We start from the raw sequence: 25,163 nt of genomic DNA on the forward strand, positions 1-25,163 counted from the left end.
AAAGATTAACAGGCAGAGATAGGGGACGGGACGGGGCTCAGATTTCTTCCCCAGAGAAAAGACTGTTTGTGGTGCTGCTAGGAGGCAGAGGATGATGCTACATTTAACAAAAAAGATGTGGCTCTCCAGGGGTCTGCCCCGCCCAGGCACTTCCTGTGGCTACAGGTCCTCTACCCCCCAACCCCCTCCCCCCCCCTCCCCCCCCTCCTCCCTGCTGGAGAGGCACACAGTTTGAAGTTGGCCCGCCCAAAGAAAGTCCAACCCGAAGGCTGGTCTCTGTCTAAAGTAAACTAGCTCTCACCCTTTGACTCGTGGTCAGGAGTTGTCCAGAGCTGGCCCGGCCTGCTGCCCTCAGCACTTGGGGCCGTGCCGAGGAAGGATCGAGACCTCCTGCCCACCTTTAGGAACCATGCCAACTGTGGATGATATTCTAGAACATATAGGGGAATTCCACTTGTTCCAGAAGCAGACATTTTTCCTCTTATCGCTGATCTCCGTTGCCTTCACCCCCATCTACGTGGGCATCGTCTTCCTGGGCTTCACCCCCGAGCACCGCTGCCGGAGCCCCGGGGTGGCTGAGCTGAGCCAGCGATGCGGTTGGAGCCTGGCCGAGGAGCTGAACTACACGGTGCCGGGCCCGGGCGCGGCGGACGAGGCCCACCTCCGCCAGTGCATGCAGTACAAGGTGGACTGGAACCGGAGCGACCCGGGCTGTGTGGACCCGCTGGCCAGCCTGGCCGCCAACAGGAGCCAGCTGCCGCTGCGGCCCTGTCAGCACGGCTGGGTGTACGACGCGCCCGGCTCCTCCATTGTCACCGAGGTAAGTGAACACAGGAGTCAGAGTGAAAAGGCAAAGAATTGAGCTTTTCTTAAGACACTTGGAAAGACCTGTATTTTGGTGGTGGTGGTGTTTTGGTGGTGGTGGTGGTGGTGGTGGTGGTGGTGGTGGTGGTGGTGGTGGTGGTGGTGGTGTGTGTGTGTGTGTGTGTGTGTGTGTGTGTGTGTGTGTGTGTGTGTGGTGTTGGTACGAGGGCTTGAATTTAGGGCCTCATGTTGTGCTTTTTCTGCTCAAGGTTGGTGCTCTACTACTTGATCTATACCTCTACTCTTCTTTCTCTTTCTTTCTTTCTTTCTTTCTTTTTCTCTTCCTTCTTTCTTTCTTCTTTTCTTTCCTTCTTTCCTTCCTTCTTTCCTTCTTCTTTCCTTCCTTCCTTCCTTCCTTCCTTCCTTCCTTCCTTCCTTCCTTCCTTCCTCCCTTCCTTCCTTGGTTAGAGACATGAGACTCTCAGATTTGTCTTCCCAGGCTGGCTTTGAACTGAGATCCTGAAGTTTCAGCCTCCTGAATCCCTAGGATTTACAGTTGCCACTGGCACCTTGAACTGTGCCCAGATAAGCTCTTAGGACTAAGGGGTTTTTCTAAAACCCTAGTTTCCAAATGAAAGTAGTGGTTTCTAATGTGCATAGAGTCGTTAGTTAAAACTTCCTCAAATTCTGACACTGATCATTCTAGTTTGTCCAAGTGTGAGCCATAAACCAAGAAAGTAGGAAGAGAGCATCACATGCCACCCCCGAAGAGGAACCATCTGCAGCCAGCTTGTTTCCCGGAGCCCCACCTCCCCGGTCCTCTCCCACCATACAGATGACACTGGAAATGATGTGTCATTCACCCCAACCGTGTTTTATGATGTGCTTTTGTAAATTTCTCTTGAATTTGCCCTAAGTGTTCCTATGAAACCTTTGAGGCTGGGGGTTATACCACAGAATAATTTTCGCGTGCACGTGTGTATGTGTGTGTGTGTGTGTGTGTGCGCGCGCGCGCGCGCGTGCACGTGTGTGCACACATACGCACGTTAAGGCTCAAACTCTCACTTGGCTTGTTTGTTTGTTCTCAAAGCTGGCACTCTACCACTTGAGCCATGCCTCTATTTCTAGCCTTTTACTGCAGAATTGGAGATAAGAATCTCACAGACTTTTCTGCCCAGGCTAGTTTTGAACCTTGATCCTTTAATCTCACCCTCCTAAGTAGCTAGGATTATAGGCATGAGTCACTGGTGTGTGGTTATACAATTATTTTTATGAAAACATGGTAAAGTATAATTGTGAAGTATTCCAAGAAGAGAAAAGAAACGTGGAGACATTTATTGGAGGCAAAGCCAGGTGGGGAGGGGCTGTCCTGAAAATACAGAGAAAGCAGGTTTCCCTGTTTAGTGTGAAAGACTGGGTGATGTGAAGATTGTGTGTGAACTGCATCTAGTAGAGGAGGTGCATTTGAAGGAAGGGAAGGGAATCTATCTACAGACAGAGGCTTATGAACTTAAAGCCATGCAACTCTGAGAGGTTCTACAGAGAGATGGGGAAACTAAGGCTCAGGACAGAGCAAAGCATTGCAGTTAGCCCTAGAAATCAGATCTCCTGATGTCACATCCTCCAGGCCAGCATCTGTTCACCTTGCCACCATCGCTGGTTATTCCACATGAGACAGGTGCAACAGCCATCAATCCTTCAGTGTTTAAAAAGAAAGACAGCTACGAGACTCGGGTGAGGGCCGCTCATGCCTAGACTCTAAACCGAGATCTAAGAGTCATGGTTCAATGCCATGCAGAACAGGAAACTCCATAGGACATTTGTCTCCCATTAACCAGCAAAAGGCCAGACGTGGAGCTTTGGCTCAAGTGGTAGAGGGTCCACCTTGAGCAAAAAAGCCAAGGGACAGTGCCCAGGCCCTGAATTCAAACCCTGGTACTGGAAAAAAATTAAGGCAGCTAAGAGATGCTCAAAGCCATCTCACCTAGCTGCATGGGAGCTGTGTCATCTATTAACACTAGAGAGGGGAAATGCTATGGACTATAAGCAGAGTAATTACCCACTTTCAGCGGGGACATCCAACACTTTGACCAAGTGGCACTGCCAGGGTGACAGTATATGGTCTTCAGGCAACCCTTCTGGGACTGATAAGAAAGCGAACATGGTCAGGAAACAGGGTTGCTGCTCTTCAGCCATGCCAGCTCAGTCCAGAGAACATTCCACAAGCTCCCTGGCTGAGGGGCAGTGGACAGGATTCTAACAGGATTTTGTTTCCTTTCTTCCTTGGAAACACGTGGACAGTTTAACCTGGTATGCGCCAACTCCTGGATGCTGGACCTGTTTCAGTCGGCGGTGAATGTAGGGTTTTTCGTCGGTGCTGTGGCTATTGGCTACCTAGCAGACAGGTAGGTAAAGCACCCGTGGGACGCTTGAAAAAAATCCCATGGTTGGGATTAACACTTGGTTCACCTGCCCTGCTTGAATCTTCCTTTTCCACAAACACATAGACCACTGGAAACCAACATCTGTTGTTTCTACAATCTTAGCTTTCTTCCATTGTTTTGGTAACCCTGACTCATATTTTAACTTCCCAATTCTCTGAAGTCCTCAAGGGAGACGTCAGTATTAGACAGCACTCTTTTCTTGTAGCCCATCCAATGCTTACAGCCAGGAGGGAGAGTAACAAATGACTTAACCTCTATAGGAATTTCTAGTTTATTTTCATCTCGTCCCCCTCTACCCCCCACCTGGAGGCCAGAAGCCTTCAGGGACCATGAGTTCCATTGTGCCCTGCAGGGGTCCCCCAAAGCTAAAGCCATTGTAGAATCTCCCCCATTGCGTGTTGGACTGCAGGAATTCCTGGATCGGGCCTTGGGCATCAGATCAGACTAAGTGTGAGGAACCCAGAATGCACGAATGTAACAAAAAAGAGTGGGGTCTGACTAATGCGAGAGAAGTGCAGACTGCTGCACCTTGTCTGTGTTGCTGGAGAGATGAGCTAGGACTCCTGGCAGGAAATGGCCTTGTTGGAGGAATCTGTGTCTCTGCATGTTCACATTCCCTATCTGCATGGATCAAGCCATCCTTGCATCTCTCATTCACCACCATATTGGATTCCCACTCAACCAGGACTCTAGACCAGTGGGTAGTCATAAGAGTCCTCAAAGGAGAAAGGAATGAGTCCTTGGTCTCATGAGCACTTTGTGTTACCTGGCCATCGTGGCCAGTGATCAAATATCTGTAATGTCAGCTGCAAGTAGGTTGTCCTCTCTGAGTCAGTGCTTGGATGGTACTATTCTCTTTAATCCTCTGTAATTGTATAGTCTGTAAATTCATGGTATACTCCTACTCATGTATGAGATAGATGGATGGATGGATAGATAGATAGATAGATAGATAGATAGATAGATAGATAGATAGATTCTGAAATAAGTGGTAAATACACTGCCATTCCATGCCTGTCCTGACTGGATCTCTGACATAACCTAGACCTGTGGGTATAATATTAAACACAGGTAGGGTGCTTTATCTGCTTATGTGAAATTGCCAGGCTGGACTAAAACTTGCAAGTGTACCAGCCAACTGTGGCCCATGCCTGTATTCCTAACTGCTCAGGAGGCTGAGATCTGAGGATCATGGTTCCAAGCCAGCCCAGGCAGGAAAGTCCATGAGACTCTTATATTCAATAAACCACCAGAAATCCAGAAGTTGCGCTGTGGCTCAAGTGGTAGAGGGCTTGCCTTGAGCTGAAGAGCTGAGGGACAGCGCCCAGGCCCAGAGTTCAAGCCCCACAACCGGCCAAAACAAAAACAAAAACATAAAAAACAAAAAAACACCCAAGTGTGTGGAAGGTTCCTGAGGACAGCGGTGTCTGTCCAAGGGCCTGAGCTTACCCAGAAGGCCCTGGCCCAGTGGCAGCTCCGTCCATCCTGATATATTTGTAAACTGCTGCTCGGCTTCCTTGTCCAGGCTTCTCCTGGCCTGGCCATGCTCAGCAGGGAGGGGAAGAGGAAGCGCATTCATTTTTATTGTTGTTGCCACAAAACTGAGGGTGGTTGTTCGGAGGTGGCCCATGAAGTGGAGACGGACACATTAACAGAGGAGTCCAAGGTCCGGCCTCACTCCCCGGGAGGCTGGAGAGGCCTTGCTCCGTGCCCTGTGAGGTGGAGGCACTAACACCTGACCGGCCAGGACGCCTGCCAGCCCCCAGACCCTCCTGGGCCTCACCCTGCAGCCCAAAGGAGGGAGTTAATTATTCACATCTCACTCAAGGAGTAGGAGGGGGTCCAATTCCCCCGGGGACAGTGCATTCCTGAGTTATAATCCATCCGTCTCCCCCCACCCCGCTTCATGACCTCATTCCCCTGTTCCCGGGGAAGCTCTAGAAAGCTGATGACTCATCATTGCTCCCCATGCTAGACACCTATGTCTGTGCCTTTCCTCCACTGTCTGGAGTTCTGTCTGTTGGTCGGTCCATCTGTTGCTGCTCCTTCTCTTCTACTTGGACCTGTGTGTGAGAGGGTGAAGGAGGCGCCAGCCCACACAGCTCTCCGCCCAAGAAACCGTTTATTTTCTGCAGAATTAATGCCTATGAATGGGATGAGAATTTTATGCAAATCCATTTTACTCACAGGTCAGACCAACACTAAATACCACACGTTCCTTCTATAGAGAATTTTTTAAAAATATGTCCAACAAGCTGATGCTCTTTTCCTTTTTTGCGAAGGATAGAACCAAGGCCCTTGTGCATGCCGGGTGAGCACTCGACCACAAAACTATATCCTCAGCTAGGGTGGCTTTTTGGAGAAAACTAGGAGGACATTGTGAAAAACATGTAAAAAAGAATACTGAAACCAACAGAAGAAGGGTAAGGAGGGAGAGAGAGAGAGAGAGAGAGAGAGAGAGAGAGAGAGAGAGAGAGAGAGAGAGAGAGAGAGAGAGAGAGAGAGAGAGAGAGAGAGAGAGAAGGAAAGAAAAGGAGAGAAGGGAGAAGGAAAGGAAGGACAAAAAGGAAACAGTAGAGGGAAAGAGGGAGGGAGAGAAATGAAAAGGAATGAGAGCAGAAGAGAGGCTAAAAATTAAGCAAGATGTGACTCTGAAAGGCTTTTAATTTAATTTACAACAGGAGGCTAATCATTAAAGGAGAATTCAGAAAAGACATGGTCTAAACAGCTTTCAGTTGAGTAGTTTACATTAAGTATTAGTAATACTGCTTGAACTTTAAATCTCAGAATATTAACATCTTAAGATAATATTTAATGCTGTTGTAGACTCTTTTCAAATGGTTAAACAGTCCCCACAGTTGCTCCTCAGTAAGAGAAACAATTACAGAATGTTCAGTCACCATTAGCAACCTTAGCGAGAAACCCTTCATTCCAGTGAAGATAACAGCGTTCCATGAAAAACTGCCTACATAGCCAATAACAATGAATTAGGGGTCCTTCGAAACACTGCCAGGAGGGCTGATCCCCAACTTAGCTGTCTGGTAGCCAGCTAGGCGAGTCTACTTTCTGGATATCACAAAATACCTGAGGCTAAATGAGTATGAAGAGAAGAGGTTTACTTAGCTCCTGGCTTAGGAGGTTCCAGGGCATGGCCCTGGCCAGCTTTGACTCAGCTCTGCTGAGGCTCTCACAGCAGAGGGCACATCCAAGAGCCACAGAGATCACATCACAAAACGGGAAGCCAGAGGGAAGTCAGAGGTCTCCATTTCTGGAGGGCGAATTCAGGATCTCACCAAGAACAACCTTGATCTCTTTGGAGAGCAGTACCCCAGACCCACAGGCCTCCCACTGCAGTCCACTGAGCACAGGGTACCCCAGCATACAATCCCTGGGGACCAAAGCACATCCAAACCACAGCATGAGCTTCCCAGACAGGAGGCAGAAAGGCAGGGAAGCAGTTCCTGGCTCCCCAGCTGTCCGATCTCACAGAGTCCTCCTCCCCTCCTCCAGCGGCTCACTTAGGTCTTTGCCATGAAGAAACTGAGTCAAGTTGAAGAACTTGCCCAATAGCATGGTAAGTGGTAAGGCTGTGATTAAAGCCGGTTTGCCAGTTTTTCCCCTTCTATGTCCTGGTCCAACGGTCCAATCCCCAAGCTGTTGAAGCTTGCATCCTTCAAATAAAAAACATTGAAGCCAGGTGGTAGCTCAAGCCTATAATCCTAACTACTCAGGATGCTAAGCTCTGAGTATCATGGCAGGCAAATTCATCAGACTGGTATCTCCAATGAATCACCAAGTGGAGCTGTGGCTCAAGTGGTAGAACCCTAGTCTTGAGCACCAAAGCTCAAGGACATCACCCAGTCCTTGAGTTCAAGCACCAGGAACTCTCTCTCTCTCTCTCTCTCTCTCTCTCTCTCTCTCTCTCTCTCTCTCTCTCTCTCTCTCTCTCTCTCTCTCTCTCTCTCTCTCTTCTCTCTTACACACACACACACACACACACACACACACACACACACACACACACACACACACACACAAATTATAGGATGCTGATGAAAAAGCCTTAAACAGAACCAAAGCCTGCAATTTGGAGTTAACCTCTGGTTTTGATTAGATGTCTGTAACTTCTATGAATTTTCTTCCATGAATCAAATAATTCTGCTCCCGGTCCTCATCCTTCTCCCGGCAGGTTTGGTCGCAAGTTCTGCCTCTTGGTCACAATCCTCATCAATGCTGTCTCTGGGGTTCTCATGGCTGTGTCCCCAAACTACACGTGGATGCTGATCTTTCGCTTGATCCAAGGGCTGGTCAGCAAAGCGGGCTGGCTGATCGGCTACATCATGAGTAAGCGTGCTGGTACAGCACCGGGGCAGCTGTGACCAGTGCAGCCGGGTGGGGGCTGGGTGGGAAAGGCCTCGGTTTTGAGACAAACCTTGGAGACTTCTCTTTTGTGTCACACGAATTCTATACACCGTTCCATGAGCTCACTGAGCATCGCCCCTAAGAGAATGGAGAGATGAAGGCAGAAAGCAGGCACGCATTGGCATCTCCCATTCCTGAATCACTCTGGCAAAGTTTGTTTTCTGGATTGGGAGAGCTATATGGGGAGAAAGCCTAGCCTACCAAATCTATTCAGCTAGAAGACCCGACAATAGATGGATCTGCTGTACAAGGGACTCCATTACTGCACATCCACACAGTGTAAGGAGCCACAGTTGTCCTGGATTTACACACAAGGAGATGGCGCTGTGGTGGACCTACGCTGTCCAGCAAGCCGCTTGTAGAATGAGGGATGTCATTTCTACCTACTCATCAGTAGCTTGAGTAACAGTACAAGCCTATGGAGTATACAAACATTTAAATTCTAAAGCATAGAGTCTTTATAATAATGTGAAGGAAAATTACCACCCTAAGTTGGTCTTGGGAACTAATCTTATCATTACTTTTCCTTGGGCTATATTCAAGTAGCATTTATATAAAAGGATCAGACACTTTGAAATTGGCAACTAATCATAAATGATAGCTACATTTTGCGATGTAGACAGAGCATGGTTCTTAGACTGGTCCTCCTCACATCTCAGCCTCCTGAGTGGCTAAGATTACAGGCATGAGCTCCTATGCCAGGCTGGTCCTGGTATCCTCATAATCTGAATGCTGCTGACCATTCCCTTGTTCTCTGCAGTTACAGAATTTGTTGGGCTGGACTACCGCCGAACAGTGGGGATTTTTTACCAAGCTGCCTTCACCGTGGGGCTGCTGGTGCTGTCCGGGGTGGCTTATGCCCTTCCTTACTGGCGGTGGCTGCAGCTCACTGTTACTCTGCCCAACTTCTGCTTCCTGCTCTACTACTGGTAAGTCTATTGGGAACAAGACAATGAATGCTGTTGAAATATCTTCCTTCCCTTTGAACATCAAGCCTCTAAATAAATTCTATGGTTCCCTTGCCCCCGCCCTCGCTCCACCCCCAGCAGGCCTGAGATAAAAATCACACAAACTTTTATGATCTTGCGTTTCATGGTATTGGAACAGCAAGGGTACAATGGGACAGTTCTTCAAGGAGGACAACATCACTGTTGCTATTCTATTCCTCCTTAGGGGAAACTTTAGGATGGAGAAGGCATTACTCATATCACAGCTCCTCCATTCCCATGCCCAAAGCAGACATCCCCAATCAATGCCAGCACTTGTGATAGCAAAAAAGGCCAATGGGACACTCTAGACCATATCAATCAATCAGAATTAGCCAGGCAAGTCCAAGGGAAGCACACATGTCTGTATGTTGGTGGGGAGTTATTTAAAAGGAAGAAGAACTGAAAGGGTAGCAGGCTATGAGTTGAGCTTTGGACATGCTGAAGTTGAGGTAATGAAAGGCAGCTCCCCAGGACCAGTGAAACTTACGATCTAGAATTCAAATTCATTTCATCTATGCCTTTGTTGTCACCATGGGGACAGATGAGATGGCTCAGAGGAAGTGAACAGAGCTGAGAGAGGAATGAGACAGGGCCAGAATCAAAGCAATTGCCAATTATTGAAAACTACATAAATGCAGAGCTGCCAAAACCAGAGAAGTGCAAGGGATCCAAGGCTGTCCATGGAGACAAGGGGGTAGTGACAGGCACACGGTGGGCGTGGAAGTCACGGGGGCGAGGCGGGGGGCACTGGTCAATCTTCCCTATCTCCCCAAGCCTTGCCTGGCCAGTGCCTAGGCCTAGCGGGACCTCCCCTACGTTCGGTGAGTTCCTGTGTCCACCTCCTCCACCTGGATCATCACTTGTAGTTGGAATCCACTGTTTGCTGGCTGTTGCTTTGCTTGCCTAGCCTAGACGCTGTCAGCTATTTGAGGTCCGTTTGCATGGCTGTGGTCCGGCTTCCCCGCGGTCCGTCTTCCCTGTGGTCCCGCTTCCCTGGGGTCCAGTTCCCTTGTGGTCCAGTTTCCCTGTGGTCTAGCTTCCCGATGGTCTAGGCTCCCATCCCAGGCGAGGATTCCCGTAGCAAGGCTCCACGGTGACTGCCTGTGGATAGCTATCACTTTATCATCTAGCAAAAGCTACTTCAGAACAGACCCCAAACTCAGGGGCTGAGCTAGAACTCCCATTCCTGGGCTCTCCCTTCACTATTCCTAATTCTCCCACGCATTCCTTTCTACCCCCACAGTGGTTTTCCATCTGGGTGAGCCACAAGTCCTCTCCCAGGTCCACCTGTAGGATGCCCAGGTTCCTGCCATTTTGCTCCTGGTTCTCCGCTTTGTTGGCCCCTCATTTAGGCGACTCATGGCCAGACTGCTTCTGGGCTTCCTGAAGCCAGGCAACCGGAGCCGCACGGGCACCATGTGCCAGCTAGAAAAATGGCCCAGCAGAGATGCGGAAGGAGCAGAGTAGCCTGCCAGGCTCAAGTCCTGGCCCCTTTCCTCATGGCCCTCCCACGGAAATACCACCCAGGTCCTGCTGAGCCCTGACTTGAAGTAACTTCTCTCCCAGAGCTGTGATCCCAACCTGGCTTCCTGAAGCCTACCAATGTAGCCATTGGATAAAGCCAAGTCAGGAAAAGACTTAATCCCTAAGTTCTCAGCCAATGCAGCAAATATGAAAGCTTAGAGAAGCTAAATGACTTCCATCCTCGCATCTGGCACGATAACTAAGGCAAAATGCAAACTTAGTTCCAGTGATAGGAGAGCTTCTTCGAACAGGACGAGAACCTGTGACATAGTAATGTCACAAGAGACAATAGTTCAGCCCGTCTCTGCCATCTTGGCTTCCTCATTACAGAATCTGGTCTTGGGTTAAATAGTGAGAATTAGACTCCTTGGAGATGGCTTTCTACTTGGTGGTCCCTTCTCTTTTTGTGATGCTTCATATTTACTCTCCTATCCTTATTTCCTCATTCTCTTGTCCTTCTAGCTTCCTTGTCCTTTGTAGGACCTGACCCCATTCTTGGCCCTGCTGGTTTTAGTTGATCTGCTTATCCTGCCATCTGCGAGTTCTGTAGGCCAGAATTCCGATTGGCTGGTTTTCTACTAACTTCTATCACCAGGGCCTTCCTCCCGCTCCTCGTCCCTGAGCCTGACAGCAGTCAGTGCTCTGCCAAGGTCAAACCATGAGGTCTGGATGTGACAGCTTCAGACCTCCTGGCCTCAAGAGCTGACCTCATTCCTTGGGAAATCAGCTTTCACGATAACATACCCAATAACTGATATCACATAACGTATTTGCTCCTTGCTCCCCACTTGTGAGAGCCTGCACATTTCTACCTCTGCCATTGTCCCTTTCCATCCTCAGGACTTCACAAAGCCAGGGGTCTGTGCAGTGGGGTGGACAGACTCCTCCTCCAGGCAGCACAAGCTGCACATTCAGCTGAGTCCTGCCATGCAGCATGCCTGCAGGTGCACCCAAAAATCTCTAAAGAGGGAGCCCCCAAAGCTTCATGGTAAGGCTGAGGACAAGTCAGCCTTTAAAGGAGGAAAGCACCACACAGCCCCATGAGATGCACAATCTGCCCCCTTTGTGGTCTAACTAAAGCTCGCTGTATAAGGTCCTTGCAGAAATCCCATCGTGGAAATCAAGGGAGGGGGCAGTCATTTCCCCTCCACACCTTTATACCCTAGGTGCATACCGGAATCACCCAGGTGGCTGATCTCCCAGAACAAAAATGGCAAGGCCATGGGCGTCATTAAGCACATCGCCAAGAAAAATGGAAAATCATTGCCGGCCTCTCTTCAGGTAAGCCACGGCCATAGACATCCAAGTCAGGGACAGGGAACTGGGAGAGTGGGGGAACCACACACTTGTCATCCCAAGGGAGAATCTAGAAGTATCTAGAATCTGCATTTCAGTCCACGTATAGGGAGATACATAGAATATTTCATATATGAGATTTGTGACTCCCTGGAAGAATGCCTTAAATAGCTGGTACACTGTAGACCCAAAGAGAACCATAAAGCATTTAAAAGTTGGTGGAGGCCATGTACAGTAGTTTACACCTATATGCCCATCCACTTGGGAAATGGAAATAGGATTGTGATTTGAGGCCAGCAAGGGAAAAAATGCTTAGAAAGCTAGCAAGACCCATCCCAGTACTAAGTAGGCAAAGAAGAGGAATGAGGACGAGTAGAGTTGACACAGTTTTGTTTTTTAAAGCCTATGTGAAAATAGAACAATGGAACCTGCTGAAATCGTTTTTAAAAAGGTGAAAGAGGGAAACTGAGGGAGGGGGAGCTGATCAGGACACGTTCTTTACATGTGTGGAAATATCACAATGGCCCCACCTTTTGAACAACTCACATATGCTTTAAAAAAAAAAGAAAACAAAAACACAAGTAGAACATTGTACTTCACACCTGTAATCAAGGACACTCAGGAGCTATAGGCCTGAGGGCTACAGTCTGAGATGTGTCCAGTGAAAATAGTGAAATTCAACCGAACGCCAAGAGAACTGAAGGTTCAACTGGTGCACACAAGTCCTAAGCTCAAACCACGGTACAGCCAATGGAGGAACCTCTATCTCAGGAAAGCTGAGTGGCACTGCCAGGCTGCCTTAACAGCGGTGCTCACGTTTCCTGGTGTGTCTAGATCTCTAGATCCAGAAAACACTCGTTTAAGCACATGTGTTTTGGAAGAATTTGAAACCGTTTGGATAAATCATTCTAAGCCATTCTAAGTCACATCAGCTCTCACCCAAACTCAGCAAAGTCAGGTCGCTGAGGTGTCTATTGGTTTAAAGTTTGGGGTTGGAAGTTTCACCTTTTGTGAATCTCATCTCTGTGAATTCAAACCTCCTCACGTGATTGGTGCTGGAAGGGAGAAAATAAAGTCTAATCAAAAATTAGGTGACATTGGGGTAAATCATTTCTGAAGGAGGATTAAGAGAAGTTAGCTGTAAGGCGTTGAGACTTACCCAGCATTCAGGCGGAGGATGGGGGCATGGAAGACTTTTGTCTTTGTTCCTCCATCTCCCTGGGTAGTTATGATGGATGTACTCGCCACCAGCGAGCTCATGTCTGGATGGCACCAGTTCTTGGCTTTCCGATCCTTGTGTGGATCGACCAGGACGCAAATCCCAGGTAAGCCAGCACTGCCAAGGGAGAGGAAGTTCTGGCGATGGTGGTCGGGTCACTGCGATGGTTTCTCTTCCTTCGCATGGAGGGGCAGCGCTCCTTGCCAGCAACCGCGTCTTCCATAATTGGGCTGCTCGGGTGTTCCGAGCTGGGTACAGCAGCTCCCAGCCACCAGCCCTCTGTCTTCTTACACTGTTTCTCCAGGTGATGCCGGTGCTGGTCTGAATGTTCGGATCCCAGGCCTGAACCTCGGGCCTGACAAGCGATATAGGGAGCCTGATGAAGTCCTGGGGAGGGGGAGGCCCAGTAGGCTGGGCTTCGTGACGCCCCACCGAGCCTCCCCAGAGGTCTCCCTTGATCCGTGCCACCAGTCACCTAACGTCTCTGAATTCCAGCTCCTCTTCTGTAAAAAGGGTGACCAAAATAACTTGTAGGATTTTTCTAACAATTTGAACAAGGCTCAGTGCTGAGCACAGGACCGGGTGGTGGTGAGCTGAAGGTGATATTGCCAGTCTCTGTAGGAAAAACCAGAGACCCCAGACTCTAACCAGAGATCCCAGACTCCAACCAGAGACCCCAGACTCCAGCAGAGAGCGCCTCATTCTTGCCTTCTTCTCTCAGAGCCTGAGTACAGATGCGGAAGCCGTGGGAACGCTGCACCCTTCCTTTTTGGACTTGATCAGAACCCCTCAGATCAGGAAGCACACCTTGATCCTGATGTACAACTGGTAAGAGTCTCTCATCTGTTGTGAAGTCTCTCCAGATTCACCTAATCACAGTCATCCAACGTGATCTAACCCAGGGCTCGGCAGCTGTGGAAGAGGGCGGCATGTGGGTGGCCGCGGTCTCTGTGGGAAGAACAGGCCAGGCTCACCCTGGGTTTCCCCCAGTAGAGTCACACCCTCACCTCCAGAAGCTCGCATTATCAGCCTGTGAAAGTTCCAAACTTTCTGGAGGATTCTAATGTAGACCCCAGTGGAGAACCAACGGTTGAGGTTGCCCAGAGCACAAGAACACAGAGCTGGCCGGCCATGGAAATGATCTTCGTCTTTTCTTAGTTAGTAAATCAAGTTAGGAACAAGAATAACCCACTGGCCCAGCAGGTGAGGTGCGCGCCTCACTGCTCTCTCTGTGCTCCAGGCCCTCTCAGCACCTCTCCCCATGAGCCCCACTTCTTCTGGGAGACTTCTGCACCCCACATCAGGGCAAGAAGGCCCCTTCTTCCTGGTGGAAGCATAAAGCTGGTCACAGGCAGCCCTGAGCTTCGGCCTCATTCTCCTTTTCTTTTTCTAAACATTCATGCCTGTTGCTGCTTCTCCTATTTTCCCTTAGAAATCATGCCACTTTGGGGGTCAGTCAATCTACAGGCAAAATGGCGTTTGCCTCAGGCCGGAAAAGGAATCATTCCAATGGGAATTACCCATTCGGTCTTCTGCTTTCTAAGATTTGAATTAAGCAATTCATCCTTTTGGCCCCAAATGCTTTAGAAGACCAGAAACGATCTACCAGCGTCAATAACTTAGCAGAGTTATTCCAGCAATGACTCTGCTTGGCCATTCACTCTCCTTGGCTTTCTTCTTGGCCAGAGAAAGCTGTGCCTATTGCTTCTCTGTTTCTGCTTTTTGGGTCCCAACCATCCACCAAATGCACCAGCCAGAAGACAAGTGATAAGAAAGGGCTTGCAGCAGTGAGGTCACAAGGAAAGACCACCTGTCACCAGCTCTACTTTCCCAGAATCCTCTCTTCTTGGTGCTGTGTGTTGGGGGCTCCTCTTGACCTTGCCTCTCTTCTTCGCTCAGGTTCACAAGCTCTGTTCTCTACCAGGGCCTCATCATGCACATGGGCCTGGCCGCAGACAATGTCTATCTAGACTTCTTCTACTCTGCCCTGGTAGAGTTCCCGGCTGCCATCATCATCATCTTCACCATAGACCGTGTTGGCCGCCGGTACCCTTGGGCTGGGTCAAATATGCTGGCAGGGGTGGCCTGTCTAGCTTCGGTGTTCATCCCTGATGGTAAGTCGTAACTCTACTGGGGTCTTGTCCCCAAAGCCTTCGATGGGGGTGTCATTTACCCTACAGACCCATTTCAGTAGACAGCCAGCAGTAGTTGCCATCCTCCTGAGCATCCTGCCTAAGCTCCACTCACTACGTCACACACACCCAGTGGTGCCCTGGTGGGACCAAACCCAAGAGGCTCTGAAGACCTCAGAACTGGCAGGCCTAGAAAAGACAGCCTGGGCTGTGGACAGATCAGAACTTTCTGGAACTTTCCAGCAACTTCTATGACCTCTGGATCATCCTGCAGTCAATGGGAAAACTCACATTCCATCAATAAATCATGACCTAGGGCCTCCACTCCTTGTACAGTGCTCTCTCACTGAATGGGAGTGGAAGCCAGGGAAGAGAAGCCCTCCTGGGGCAGCAACGATTTAACACATGCCCCTTGTCTGGGATGTTCTACAAGGTTGCCCCAGCTTTGGAAACCTGCCTGATTCTGTTCTCATTACAACTGAGATGGAAAGGTAGAGGATCCTTGAGGCACAACTGTGAAACAAGATCTGTGGTGACAGGGACTGGTGGACAGGACTTCCAATGACGGATGCCGGCGTGACACTGACAGCAGGATGAGTCTTCACGACTGCCCAGCCCCACAGACTCTCACCAAGACCCTCACGGAGACAGTGGACTTGGTTTGGTGTGGATGGGTCACTGAAGGTGCCGGGACCCAATAGCCAGGCCAGCTGTGAGGTGCACTGGCAAAGGGTGCTGATGGACGATGTCAAGGGCAGGCTCCATACTTGCCTCCTCATTTCGCTGTGAACCTAAACCCCCTTTAAAAATTTAAATCTTGTACTAGGTGCCAGTGGCTCACACCTATAATCCTAGCTACCCAAGAGACTGATAGCTAAGGATCAGACTGTAGTTCAAAGCCAGACCAGGCAAGAAAAGACCGTGAGACTCTTACTTCCAATTACCTACCCAAAAAGCCAGAGCTGTACTCAAGTGGTAGAGCACCAACCTTGAGCAAAAATTAAAATAAAAAAAAAAAAGATCAGGGACAGTACTCAGACCCTGAGTTCAAGTCCAGGGACTAGCACACACACATACACATACACACACACACACACACACACACACACACACACACACACACACACACACACACACACACACACACACACAGAATTGCACCTGAGGTAAAAACAGACCGTGGAGATTGCTGTCACTGTCATCCGCCCCTCCAGAACTGTGGGATTTGCCCTCACAGACCTGCGGGCCACGGTTTGGAGTCAAGGGACCATGTACCTCGTGTACAACATCATAAGCGCTGGAGCCAGGGCACCGCGAGCCGTGCGGCGTCTGAAGCGGCTAAGTGCTGTGTTTTGCCCTCAGAGCTCCAGTGGCTGAAAATCACCGCGGCGTGCCTGGGGAGGATGAGCATCACGGTGGCCTTCGAAATGGTCTGTCTGGTCAGCGCAGAGCTGTACCCCACCTTTATCAGGTGAGCCGCTAGGGGTGCTGGGAACACTTGGTTTGGGGAGAGGGAGAGGACACCCACCTCCAACAGCACAGAGTGAGGATGGCGGCGCCAGGAGGGAGCGGGGGGGGGGGGGGGGTTCAGGAACGACTTCATAGAAACAGCACAGGGAGGCCACAAGACAGAGAAAAGAGAAAAACATTTCCTACCCCGTACACCAGAGCGGCAGAGACAATCGCGCGTGGCGACCATGTTTGTGCACTGACAATAATGTGAACAGTGGCTTTCGGTTTTCAGCTGTTTTGACGATTCAGGGAAGTGTTTATTCAGGATGGTGTGGAGTGGAAGATACGGCTCAGTGGTACATTAATGTTCTAAATCAGCGCTGGGTATAGGGTTCATATAAGCCCAGCGACTCAGGAGACTGACTGAGGGAGGCAGAAAATAGAAGGATGACCAGGTTCAAGGCCAGCCAGGCAAAACATGAGTGAGACCCCATCTCAACCATGTCTATCATTCCCGCAAAGAAGGAGATATAAATAAGGGGATCGTGGTCCAAGCCAGCTGAGCATAGACATGACAACCCCTTTACTGAAGTAAAAAGAAGGTGTGCGTGTGTGTGTGTGGGGTGATTGCCGTGGTAGAGTGCCTGACTAAGAAGTGCAAGGCCCTGAGTTCCACGTCCATCCACCCCCAGCCCCCCCCAGACACACTCACACACACACCGAAACCCATGTCTGCTGGTTTAGGAACCTTGGCGTCCACGTCTGCTCCTCCTTGTGTGACATCGGCGGCATCCTCACGCCATTCCTGGTCTACCGCCTCACCGCCGTGTGGCTGCAGCTCCCGCTGGTGGTGTTCGGTGAGAAACTCCACAAACTCCTTTGTGCTTCTAGGGGCCTCCATTTCCTCCCAGCAAAAAAGGCGTCGTGGCCGTTAGCAGCTAATTACTGGTAATTAGAATATTAGCAATACTGAGTAGCCATGCGTGAATCTCAAATGCTACTGGTCACTACTGATACTCAGCAGGACTTCCACCCTGGGGGGACGAATGGACTGAAGGAAGTGTGAGAGGGAAGAATGTTTCCTGCAGCCCCCACACACTCCATCTACCCCCATCTCACCACCATGCCCTGACACTTGGAAAAGTGTTTACATTCCCAAAACCAGAGGAAACAAAATTCACAGTCAAGGAAATGTACCTGCCCGGTACGGTGGCACACATCTGCAAACCTGTCTCAAAAAGACTAAAAGTAAAAAAAGAGTCTCAGGTGCTAGCTGGCTGCCAGCCACGGGTGGGCGTTGCTTGCATCCATTGTAATACCACACCAAGCAGCCACTGGACAATGTAGAGGGTGAATTATCTCAGCACCAGAGTCCAGTTTGCCCCGGAAGCCAGGGCATGACAAATGTGAATTCAGCTCAGCATCAGGCCCCAGAGTGGGTGAGTCAGCGCCTAGTACGCAGAAGTCATGGTGTCCTGGCCCTTCCTGCCATTTTGAGGGCAGAGCTGAATTGAAATTCAGCATGTGATGCTCTAGTAAAGACCCCACATCCTACTTCCACTCAATAATGGGGAACACGTAATATACTACATATTATATTACAGCATAAATATGTCAATAGTATCAGAATATGAATCAACAAAAACAACTCAGCCAGGTGCCAGTGGCTCACCCTTATAATCCTAGCAACTCAGGAGGCTGAGGTTTGAGGATCTCGGTTCAAAGCTAGCCTGGCCAGGAACATCTGTGAGAATCTTATCTCCAATAAACCACTTTGAAAACCAGAAGTGGTGCTGTGGCTCTAGTTGTAGAGTGCTTGCCTTGAGCTGAAGAGCTGAGGGACAGTGCCTAGGCCCAGAGTTCAAGACCTACAACCAACAACAACAACAAAAATCAATACAGTTATTAAAGATTATATAACTAGAGACAAAATTGAACAAGAAGAATTTAGCCATCTCCTGAATTTGAACTCAGTGACCTGGCTGTGTTTTTTTAATACAACTATGCAATAATGTGTGATCTAATACTCTTATTTGCTGTAATGGTCCAAGTTTCTGACTTCGTTCCTTTACTAAGTGCTTTGTATTGGCAGGCCTGTGTTCTTCCTAGATTGTTTCCATCGTTAGTTTCTAGCTCCAAAACATCGTAACCCTGTGGCAATGTCCTCTAGCCTAGAATACCTTCACTCAAAATATTTAGTATTAATTTCCCTAAAAGGAGTTGTAAACCAGTGGTGATCAGAATCAGTGTAAAAATTAGGGTGGGAAACAAGGTCATCAGAGATGGCAGGGGTGAATAAAAACAGAACACTTTCTCCCCCCAAAAAGAACTAGACAGGGAGCTTGTGTCACAGAGCCTAAGCACCCCGTTCTTACTGTGCCTTGTGTCTGCACATCCCTCAGCTGTAGTTGGCCTGATCGCTGGAGGTCTGGTCTTGTTGCTACCTGAGACCAAAGGGAAGGCTTTGCCTGAGACCATCGACGACGTGGAGAACATGCTGAGGTGAGCTGCTCTGAGCCTCCCTGAGCCTCTCTGACCTGCCCTGAGCATCCCTGACCTGTCCTGAGCCTTCCTGACGTGCCCTGAGCCTCCCAGAGCTGCCCTGAGCTGCTGTGAGCCTTCCTGAGCCTCCCTGAGCCACCTTGAGCTGCCCTGAGCCTCCCTGAGCTGCCCTGAGCCACCCTAAGCCTTCCTGAGCCATCCTAAGCCTCCTTGAGCTTCCCTGAGCCTCTCGGAGCCTTCCTAGCCTCTCTGACCTGTCCTGAGCCTCCCTGAGCCTCCCTAAGCTGCTCTGAGCCTCCCTGAGCTGCCCTGAGCCTTTCAGAGCCTCCCTGAGTCTTCTTGAGCTGCCCAGAGCTGCTCTGAGCCTCCCTGAGCCTCCCAGAGATGTTCTGAGTCACTCTAAGCCTTCCTGAGCCTCCCTGATCCTCCCTAAGCCGGCCTGAGCTGCCCTGAGCCTCCCTGAACTGCCCTGAACCTTTCAGAGCCTCCTTGAGCATTCTTGAGCTGCCACGAGCTGCCCTGAGCCTCCCTGAGCCTCTAGGAGCTGCTCTGAGCCTTTTTGAGCCACCCTGAGCTACTCTGAGCCTCCCTGAACCTCCCTGATCCTCCATGAACCTCCCAGAACTGCCCTGAGCCTCCGTGAGCTTCCCTGTGCTACCCTGAGCTACTCTGAGCCTTCCTGAGCTGCCCTGAGCCTCCTTGAGCTTCCCTGAGTCTCCTTGAGTTGCCCTGAGCTGCTTTGAGCCTCTATGAACTACCCTGAACCTCCTTGAGCTGCCTGAAGCCTCCCTGAGCCTCCCTGAGCTGCCCTGAGCTGCTCTGAACCTCCATGAGCTTCCCTGAACCTTCCTGAGCTGCCCTGAGCCTCCTTGAGCTTCCCTGAGTCTCCTTGAGTTTCCCTGAGCTGCTCTGAACCTCCATGAGCTTCCCTGAGCCTCCCTGAGCTGCCCTGAGCCTCCCTGAGCTGCCTAGGTTCTCTGGTCTCTGTGCACTATATCTTTCCAGACCACCCTAGTAAATTGGAGAGAAAGACTAATTGGAATCCATATCTCATCATACTCTGACATAAACTCAGACTCAAAGACTCAAAAGTTGAAAAATAATGATGAGGCCATAGATCTTCATCACATCTATATGTCTTCATAATGAGGAATGTCTTTGTAAATATGACACAAACAAAAATTCCATCTTTTTGCATTCACAAAAGTGAAGACTTCTAGCCAGGTACTTCTAGCTCATGCCTGTAATCCTAGCTACTGAGGAGGCTGAGATCTATGGATCACCATTTGAAGCCAGCCCAGGTAGGAAAATCCATGAGATTCTTATCTTCAATTGATCAACAACAAAAATCTACAAGTGGAGCTCAGATAGGACATTAGCTTTGAGCAAAACAAAAACAAAATAAAAACTAAGGGATAGCACCTAGGCTCTAAGTTCAAGACTTAGGAAGGAAAGGAACAAATATTAAATACATGCTGAGATGGCTAAGAGGTCCTATAAGAACAAACATCTTACTGTGCCTGATTTATAAATTATACTGCATTGTGCATAACAAAAAACATGTCATAATTTCAATACTTGCTGTGATTTCAGGCTTGCAGGGCAGTGTAAGGTATGGGGGGGTGCATATGTTTGTGTGTATATCTCTAGAAGAATGTGCTAGAACCATTCATTGGTTGGCTATAGAGTGTGGTGGCATATGGACCTATTTTTAAAGTACACTGAATAAAGAGAAGCCTATGTGCTACCTTTCCTCAAAAGATTTTCTTCTAATATTGCATGCTTAGAAATTTTATTTCCCCCCCCCAAAAAAAGAAAAGAAATTTTATTTTCGGGGCTGGGAAGGTGGCTCAGTGGTAGAGCGCTTGCCTTGCATGCATGAGGCCCTGGGTTCGATTCCTCAGCATCACATAAGCAAAAAGAAAAAAGCCGGAAGTGGCGCTGTGGCTCAAGTGGTAGAGTGCTAGCCTTGAGCTGAAAAGCTGAGGGACAGCGCCCAGGCCCAGAGTTCAGGCCCCACGACCGGACACCCCCCCCCCCAAAAAAAAAGAAAGAAATTTTATTTTCTCTTCTCCATTTCTGGCCCATGTTTGTCAGGAACTAAGATGAATTCCACGCATTTTATAAAGAGCAAGCATGTAGCAATCATACCCAGGACTTGGGCATGGTGTGGATGAGCTGCAGTACCCGGACTTTCCTAGAGTTCCATCTTAGAGGTGAAAGGAGGCCTTTCCCCTCAGGATGAGGCCACACCCTGGCAGCCCCCGAGCACCAGGCTCCCACATGCTTTCTTTGGCCCATACAGTATTTATTACAGCAAGAACTGCCATACAAATGGACTTCCAGGACCGACCGGTTACAAGACCAGATGTGGAAACACTGTGCAAGCATGCCCTGTGGCAGCGATGTGAGCAGTGAGGGCATGCCCTTTGTGGCAAGCCAAGGCCCCAACCGCTCCCAGCAGCCTGTGTCTGGCACACGTATGCTCTCTGGCTGGCTCAAACAGACATTTGAGTTTGAAGCCTTTGATCTAGATGAGCTCACCTGCTCCTCTAGTCAGCTCACCTTCCTGTGGATGGGGGCATCTCTTCACAGGATGATGCAAAGTCTGTCTGTGAGCTTTGTGCCGTGGCCAGCCTCACGCCTGGCACATACAAAGCAGGAGCCTTGCAAACACTTACAGGTAGATCCTGGAGCCCTTTTATGGCATTGTATCAGTCTCCCATGTCAGGCTGAAGAGCCTGGGCTGTAGAATCTGACAGACCACACTCAAGTAGGACCAGATTCCCATCTGAGTGATCTTAATCAGCCTCCCTGGCTCATACCTGTCATCCTAACTACTAGGAGGTTGAAATTGAGGATCAAGGTTTGAAGCAAGCCCAAGAAGAAAAGTCCATGAGACTCTTATCTCCAATTAACCACCAAAAGTCCGAAGTGGAGCTGTGGCTCAAGTGGTAGAGCACCAGCCTTGAGCACAAAAGCTCAGGGACAGCACAGGATGGACACAAAAACAGAATAGAATAAAACAAATGACCCTGTCTGTCTTGCTTATGTGCATCATTCCTTCTCCATGACAGCAAAAGCTAATGTTCATGACTGGTCTTGACTAGTGCAACTCCCATCCGCCCTCTTTTGATGTGCACAGGTCTTCTTTGTAACCCATTGATGACTGACACACAATGCTGAAACCCACTGACAAGCCATGCACTGCTGGGCATTCAGTCAGTGGTCCTGCTGTCATCTTTGCTGCTGCTTGTGGTGGTGGTGCTGCAGTTGTTGTTCATGACATCGCTACTGCTCTTGCTGCTATTAGAACTGACGCTACAGTTGCTGCTGTTGGTGTTTCTCCTGCCGAAGCTGCCATGGTCATTTTTGTTGCTGTTGTTGTGAGATTTTTGTTGTTGAGTTGCTGTCATTGTTGTTTCTGCTATTACTATTGGAACTGTTCCTGGGCTTATTACTGATGTGGGGCTTGCTACTGCTGTTGTTGATAGTACTGTGGTTGACGGTACTTTTGTTGATGGTGGTGGCACTGTTGGTGGTGCTGTTGGTGGTATTTTTGTTGGTGGTGCTATTGTTGGTGCTGCTGTTGTTGATGGTTCTGTTGTTGATAGTTCTGTTGGTGGTGGTACTTTTGTTGATAGTGCTGTTGGTGGTGCTGCTGTTGGTGGTGCTGTTGTTGATGGTGCTGTTGGTGGTACTATTGTTGATGATCCTGTTGTTGATGGTGCTGTTGGTAGTACTGTTGTTGGTACAGTTGTTGATGGTGCTGTTGGTAGTGCTACTTTTGTTTATGGTGCAGTTGTTGGTACTATTTTTGCTGGTGCTGTTATTGATGGCACTTCTGTTGATGGCACTTCTGTTGATGGTGCTGTTGGTGGTGGTGCTGTTGTTGCTGCTGTCATTTCTGGTAATACTGACAAGGCTTCTGTGGCTGCTGCTGTTTCTGATGCTGTTGTTGGTGCTGTTGCTCTTCAAGATAATGATGTCCGGTTACTGGGCACAGAGACTGCGGGAGCTTAAGAGATCTGATTATCCTTCCACTGGGGCCTGATCAACAACAACACGATGATTTACTGAGCTTCTGCCAACCCCAGTTCAGACTGGGCTGGTCTAGAAACTGAGGCAGGACTGACCGTGTCCCCATGGAGGGTTGCACAGGTAGTCAGGGGCTGGAGCAGCCCACGCCTGAACTGGCATGAGTGGGAACATGGCGAGGAACAGCACCCAGTGTGCTCAGACAGACGACTGCGAAGCTGCAGTTGGAGCGAGTGTTTTCACTGCTCTCTTAACCCTCCAGGCTGCTGGGGGAAAATGACTTCGGCAACAGAAAGCCCCAAACTACATTTGAGAACTGCTAAGTGTCTGGATTTTGTAGACATCATCTTTAACTGATAAAAGGTCATATTTAGTCTCTACTTGTGTTCCCTATTACAGAGGATAGTGAAGTCTCTCAAGAGTAGTTCATTGTAGGCTGATTCTACTTCTAGAGGAGTTTTGGGATCATCCCCTTCTAGTAATTTACCGAGCTCTGTCCATTTTTGTTATGAAAATCATTACTCATAGCACTGTGCAAGACAACCTTTGGATAAATCATACCTGGTATTTCGTTTATTTATTACACACTTTCGTTTGTTATTCCATCTAATAGTCTCTTTCTTCCCTCTCCAACTGTGTTTCCTATTACAGACCAAGAAAATACAAAGAAAAGATGATTTATCTCCAAGTCAAGAAATCAGACACTCCAAGAAACTAAGGGGGAGGCCAGCCATGAGTCTCACTGGGCCTGGCTTCGTCAATACAAGGCCAGAGCAAAAAGGTCATCCCTCAGCACGGAGCTCGCACAAGTCAGCCTTACTCATCCCTGAGCTCTGTCGACCTGGAGCGATCGGAGTTTGCTGTACTGCTGGGTAAAATCTACCTGCAGACCAGCTCCTTCCAGGCATACCAGCTCCCGCTGTGCTGGGCCTGCCCAGGACAATGGCTGCTGATTTGCTAGAACTTTCTTCACTATCTTTGTATTTCTTTATTTGAATCCCTTCTCTGTAATGACATTAAGCTAAAATACACAGGGGTGCTGTGGGCCAGGGAAACTAATGCAAAATGATTGAAAAACAGTGAAGTTGTGAGAAAAGAGTCTCTTTTCATAAAGAACACTTAGAGCAATATCAAGTGGTCCAGAATAAATTACAAGAACTTTGAACTTCACCTTCCCAGGTGAAGAAAAATTTAAATATACTGATTATTATCTTGGTTAGACTTGAAAAGAGCTTTAAAAAAAAAACAAATCTAACTCATAATCACTCATTCCTCTTGTATTTACACCAGGTAACTCCAAAAATGTACTTTCTATTAAAGCTCTAGAACATTTAAAGAACATTGTGGGTATTATTAAACCATAGATGGACATTTTCAGTGTAGTAAAACTTGTCAAAATAACACACTTCTTAAAAATTATAGGGAAGTAAACTGGGTGCTCGTGGCTCACACCTATAATCCTAGTTACTCAGGAGGCTGAGATCCGAGGATCATGGTTTGAAGCCAGCCTAAGAAAGTCCAAAAAATTCTTTTTTTGGGGGGGGGTCCAGTCGTGGGGCCTGAACTCTGGGTCTGGGTGCTGTCCCTCAGCTCTTCACCTCAAGGCTAGCGCTCTACCACTTAAGCCACAGCACCATTTCCGGCTTTTTTTTTTTTTGCTTATGTGGTGCTGAGGAATCGAACCCAGGGCCTCATGCATGCAAGGCAAGCGCTCTACCACTGAGCCACCTTCCCAGCCCAAAAAGTCCATAAAACTTTTATCTCCAACTAACTACCAAAAAAGCTGGAAGTGAAGCAGTGGCTCAAATGGTAGAGCCCTAGCCTTGGGCAAAATAGACCAGGCCCTAAATTCAAGCTCCAGAACCAGAACACACACACACACACACACACACACACACACACACACACACACACACACACACACATGTACATTATAGGGAAATGAGTTTGTTCAAAGTGCACTGTGTGGGAACATGAAGTGAACCACCTACTGCTACAAAAGAATGCTAATTAAAAAATGAAGTAGCAGAGCTGGGAAGGTGGCTCAGTGGTAGAGCACTTGCCTTGCATGCATGAGGCCCTGGGTTCAATTCCTTAGTACCACATAAGCAAAAAGAAAAAAAGCTGGAAGTGGCGCTGTGGCTCAAGTGGTAGAGCGCTAGCCTTGAGCTGAAGAGCTGAGGGACAGCGCCCAGGCCCAGAGTTCAGTCCCCATGACTGGACCCCCCCCCCAAAAAAAAATGAAATAGCTTGTTAGTTACTGTGATATTTTACCCAAGCAATATTGTACATATACTTTTAAAGCTCAGTACTCTAAGATTCATAATGAAAAAGTTTTTTT

At 48.8% G+C, this 25,163-nt stretch overlaps 1 protein-coding gene across 1 annotated transcript; it reads left to right on the top strand.

Moving 5' to 3' along the window:
• Nucleotides 1–284: 284 nt before the first annotated feature.
• Slc22a2 (solute carrier family 22 member 2) lies at nt 285–24,161 on the top strand. Its single transcript, XM_070010082.1, has 11 exons — nt 285–820; nt 3,106–3,209; nt 7,438–7,592; nt 8,431–8,599; nt 11,350–11,464; nt 13,420–13,526; nt 14,598–14,812; nt 16,193–16,301; nt 17,027–17,139; nt 18,685–18,784; nt 23,474–24,161. The coding sequence occupies exons 1-11, from the start codon at nt 410–412 to the stop codon at nt 23,538–23,540; spliced, it is 1,665 nt and encodes a 554-aa protein (XP_069866183.1). The 5' UTR covers nt 285–409; the 3' UTR covers nt 23,541–24,161.
• The last annotated feature ends 1,002 nt before the right edge of the window (nt 24,162–25,163 follow it).

Source organism: Dipodomys merriami, unplaced genomic scaffold, assembly GCF_024711535.1.
Source record: "Dipodomys merriami isolate MVZ:Mamm:240054 unplaced genomic scaffold, mDipMer1.0.p SCAF_8, whole genome shotgun sequence".
Classification (NCBI taxonomy): Eukaryota; Metazoa; Chordata; class Mammalia; order Rodentia; family Heteromyidae; genus Dipodomys; species Dipodomys merriami.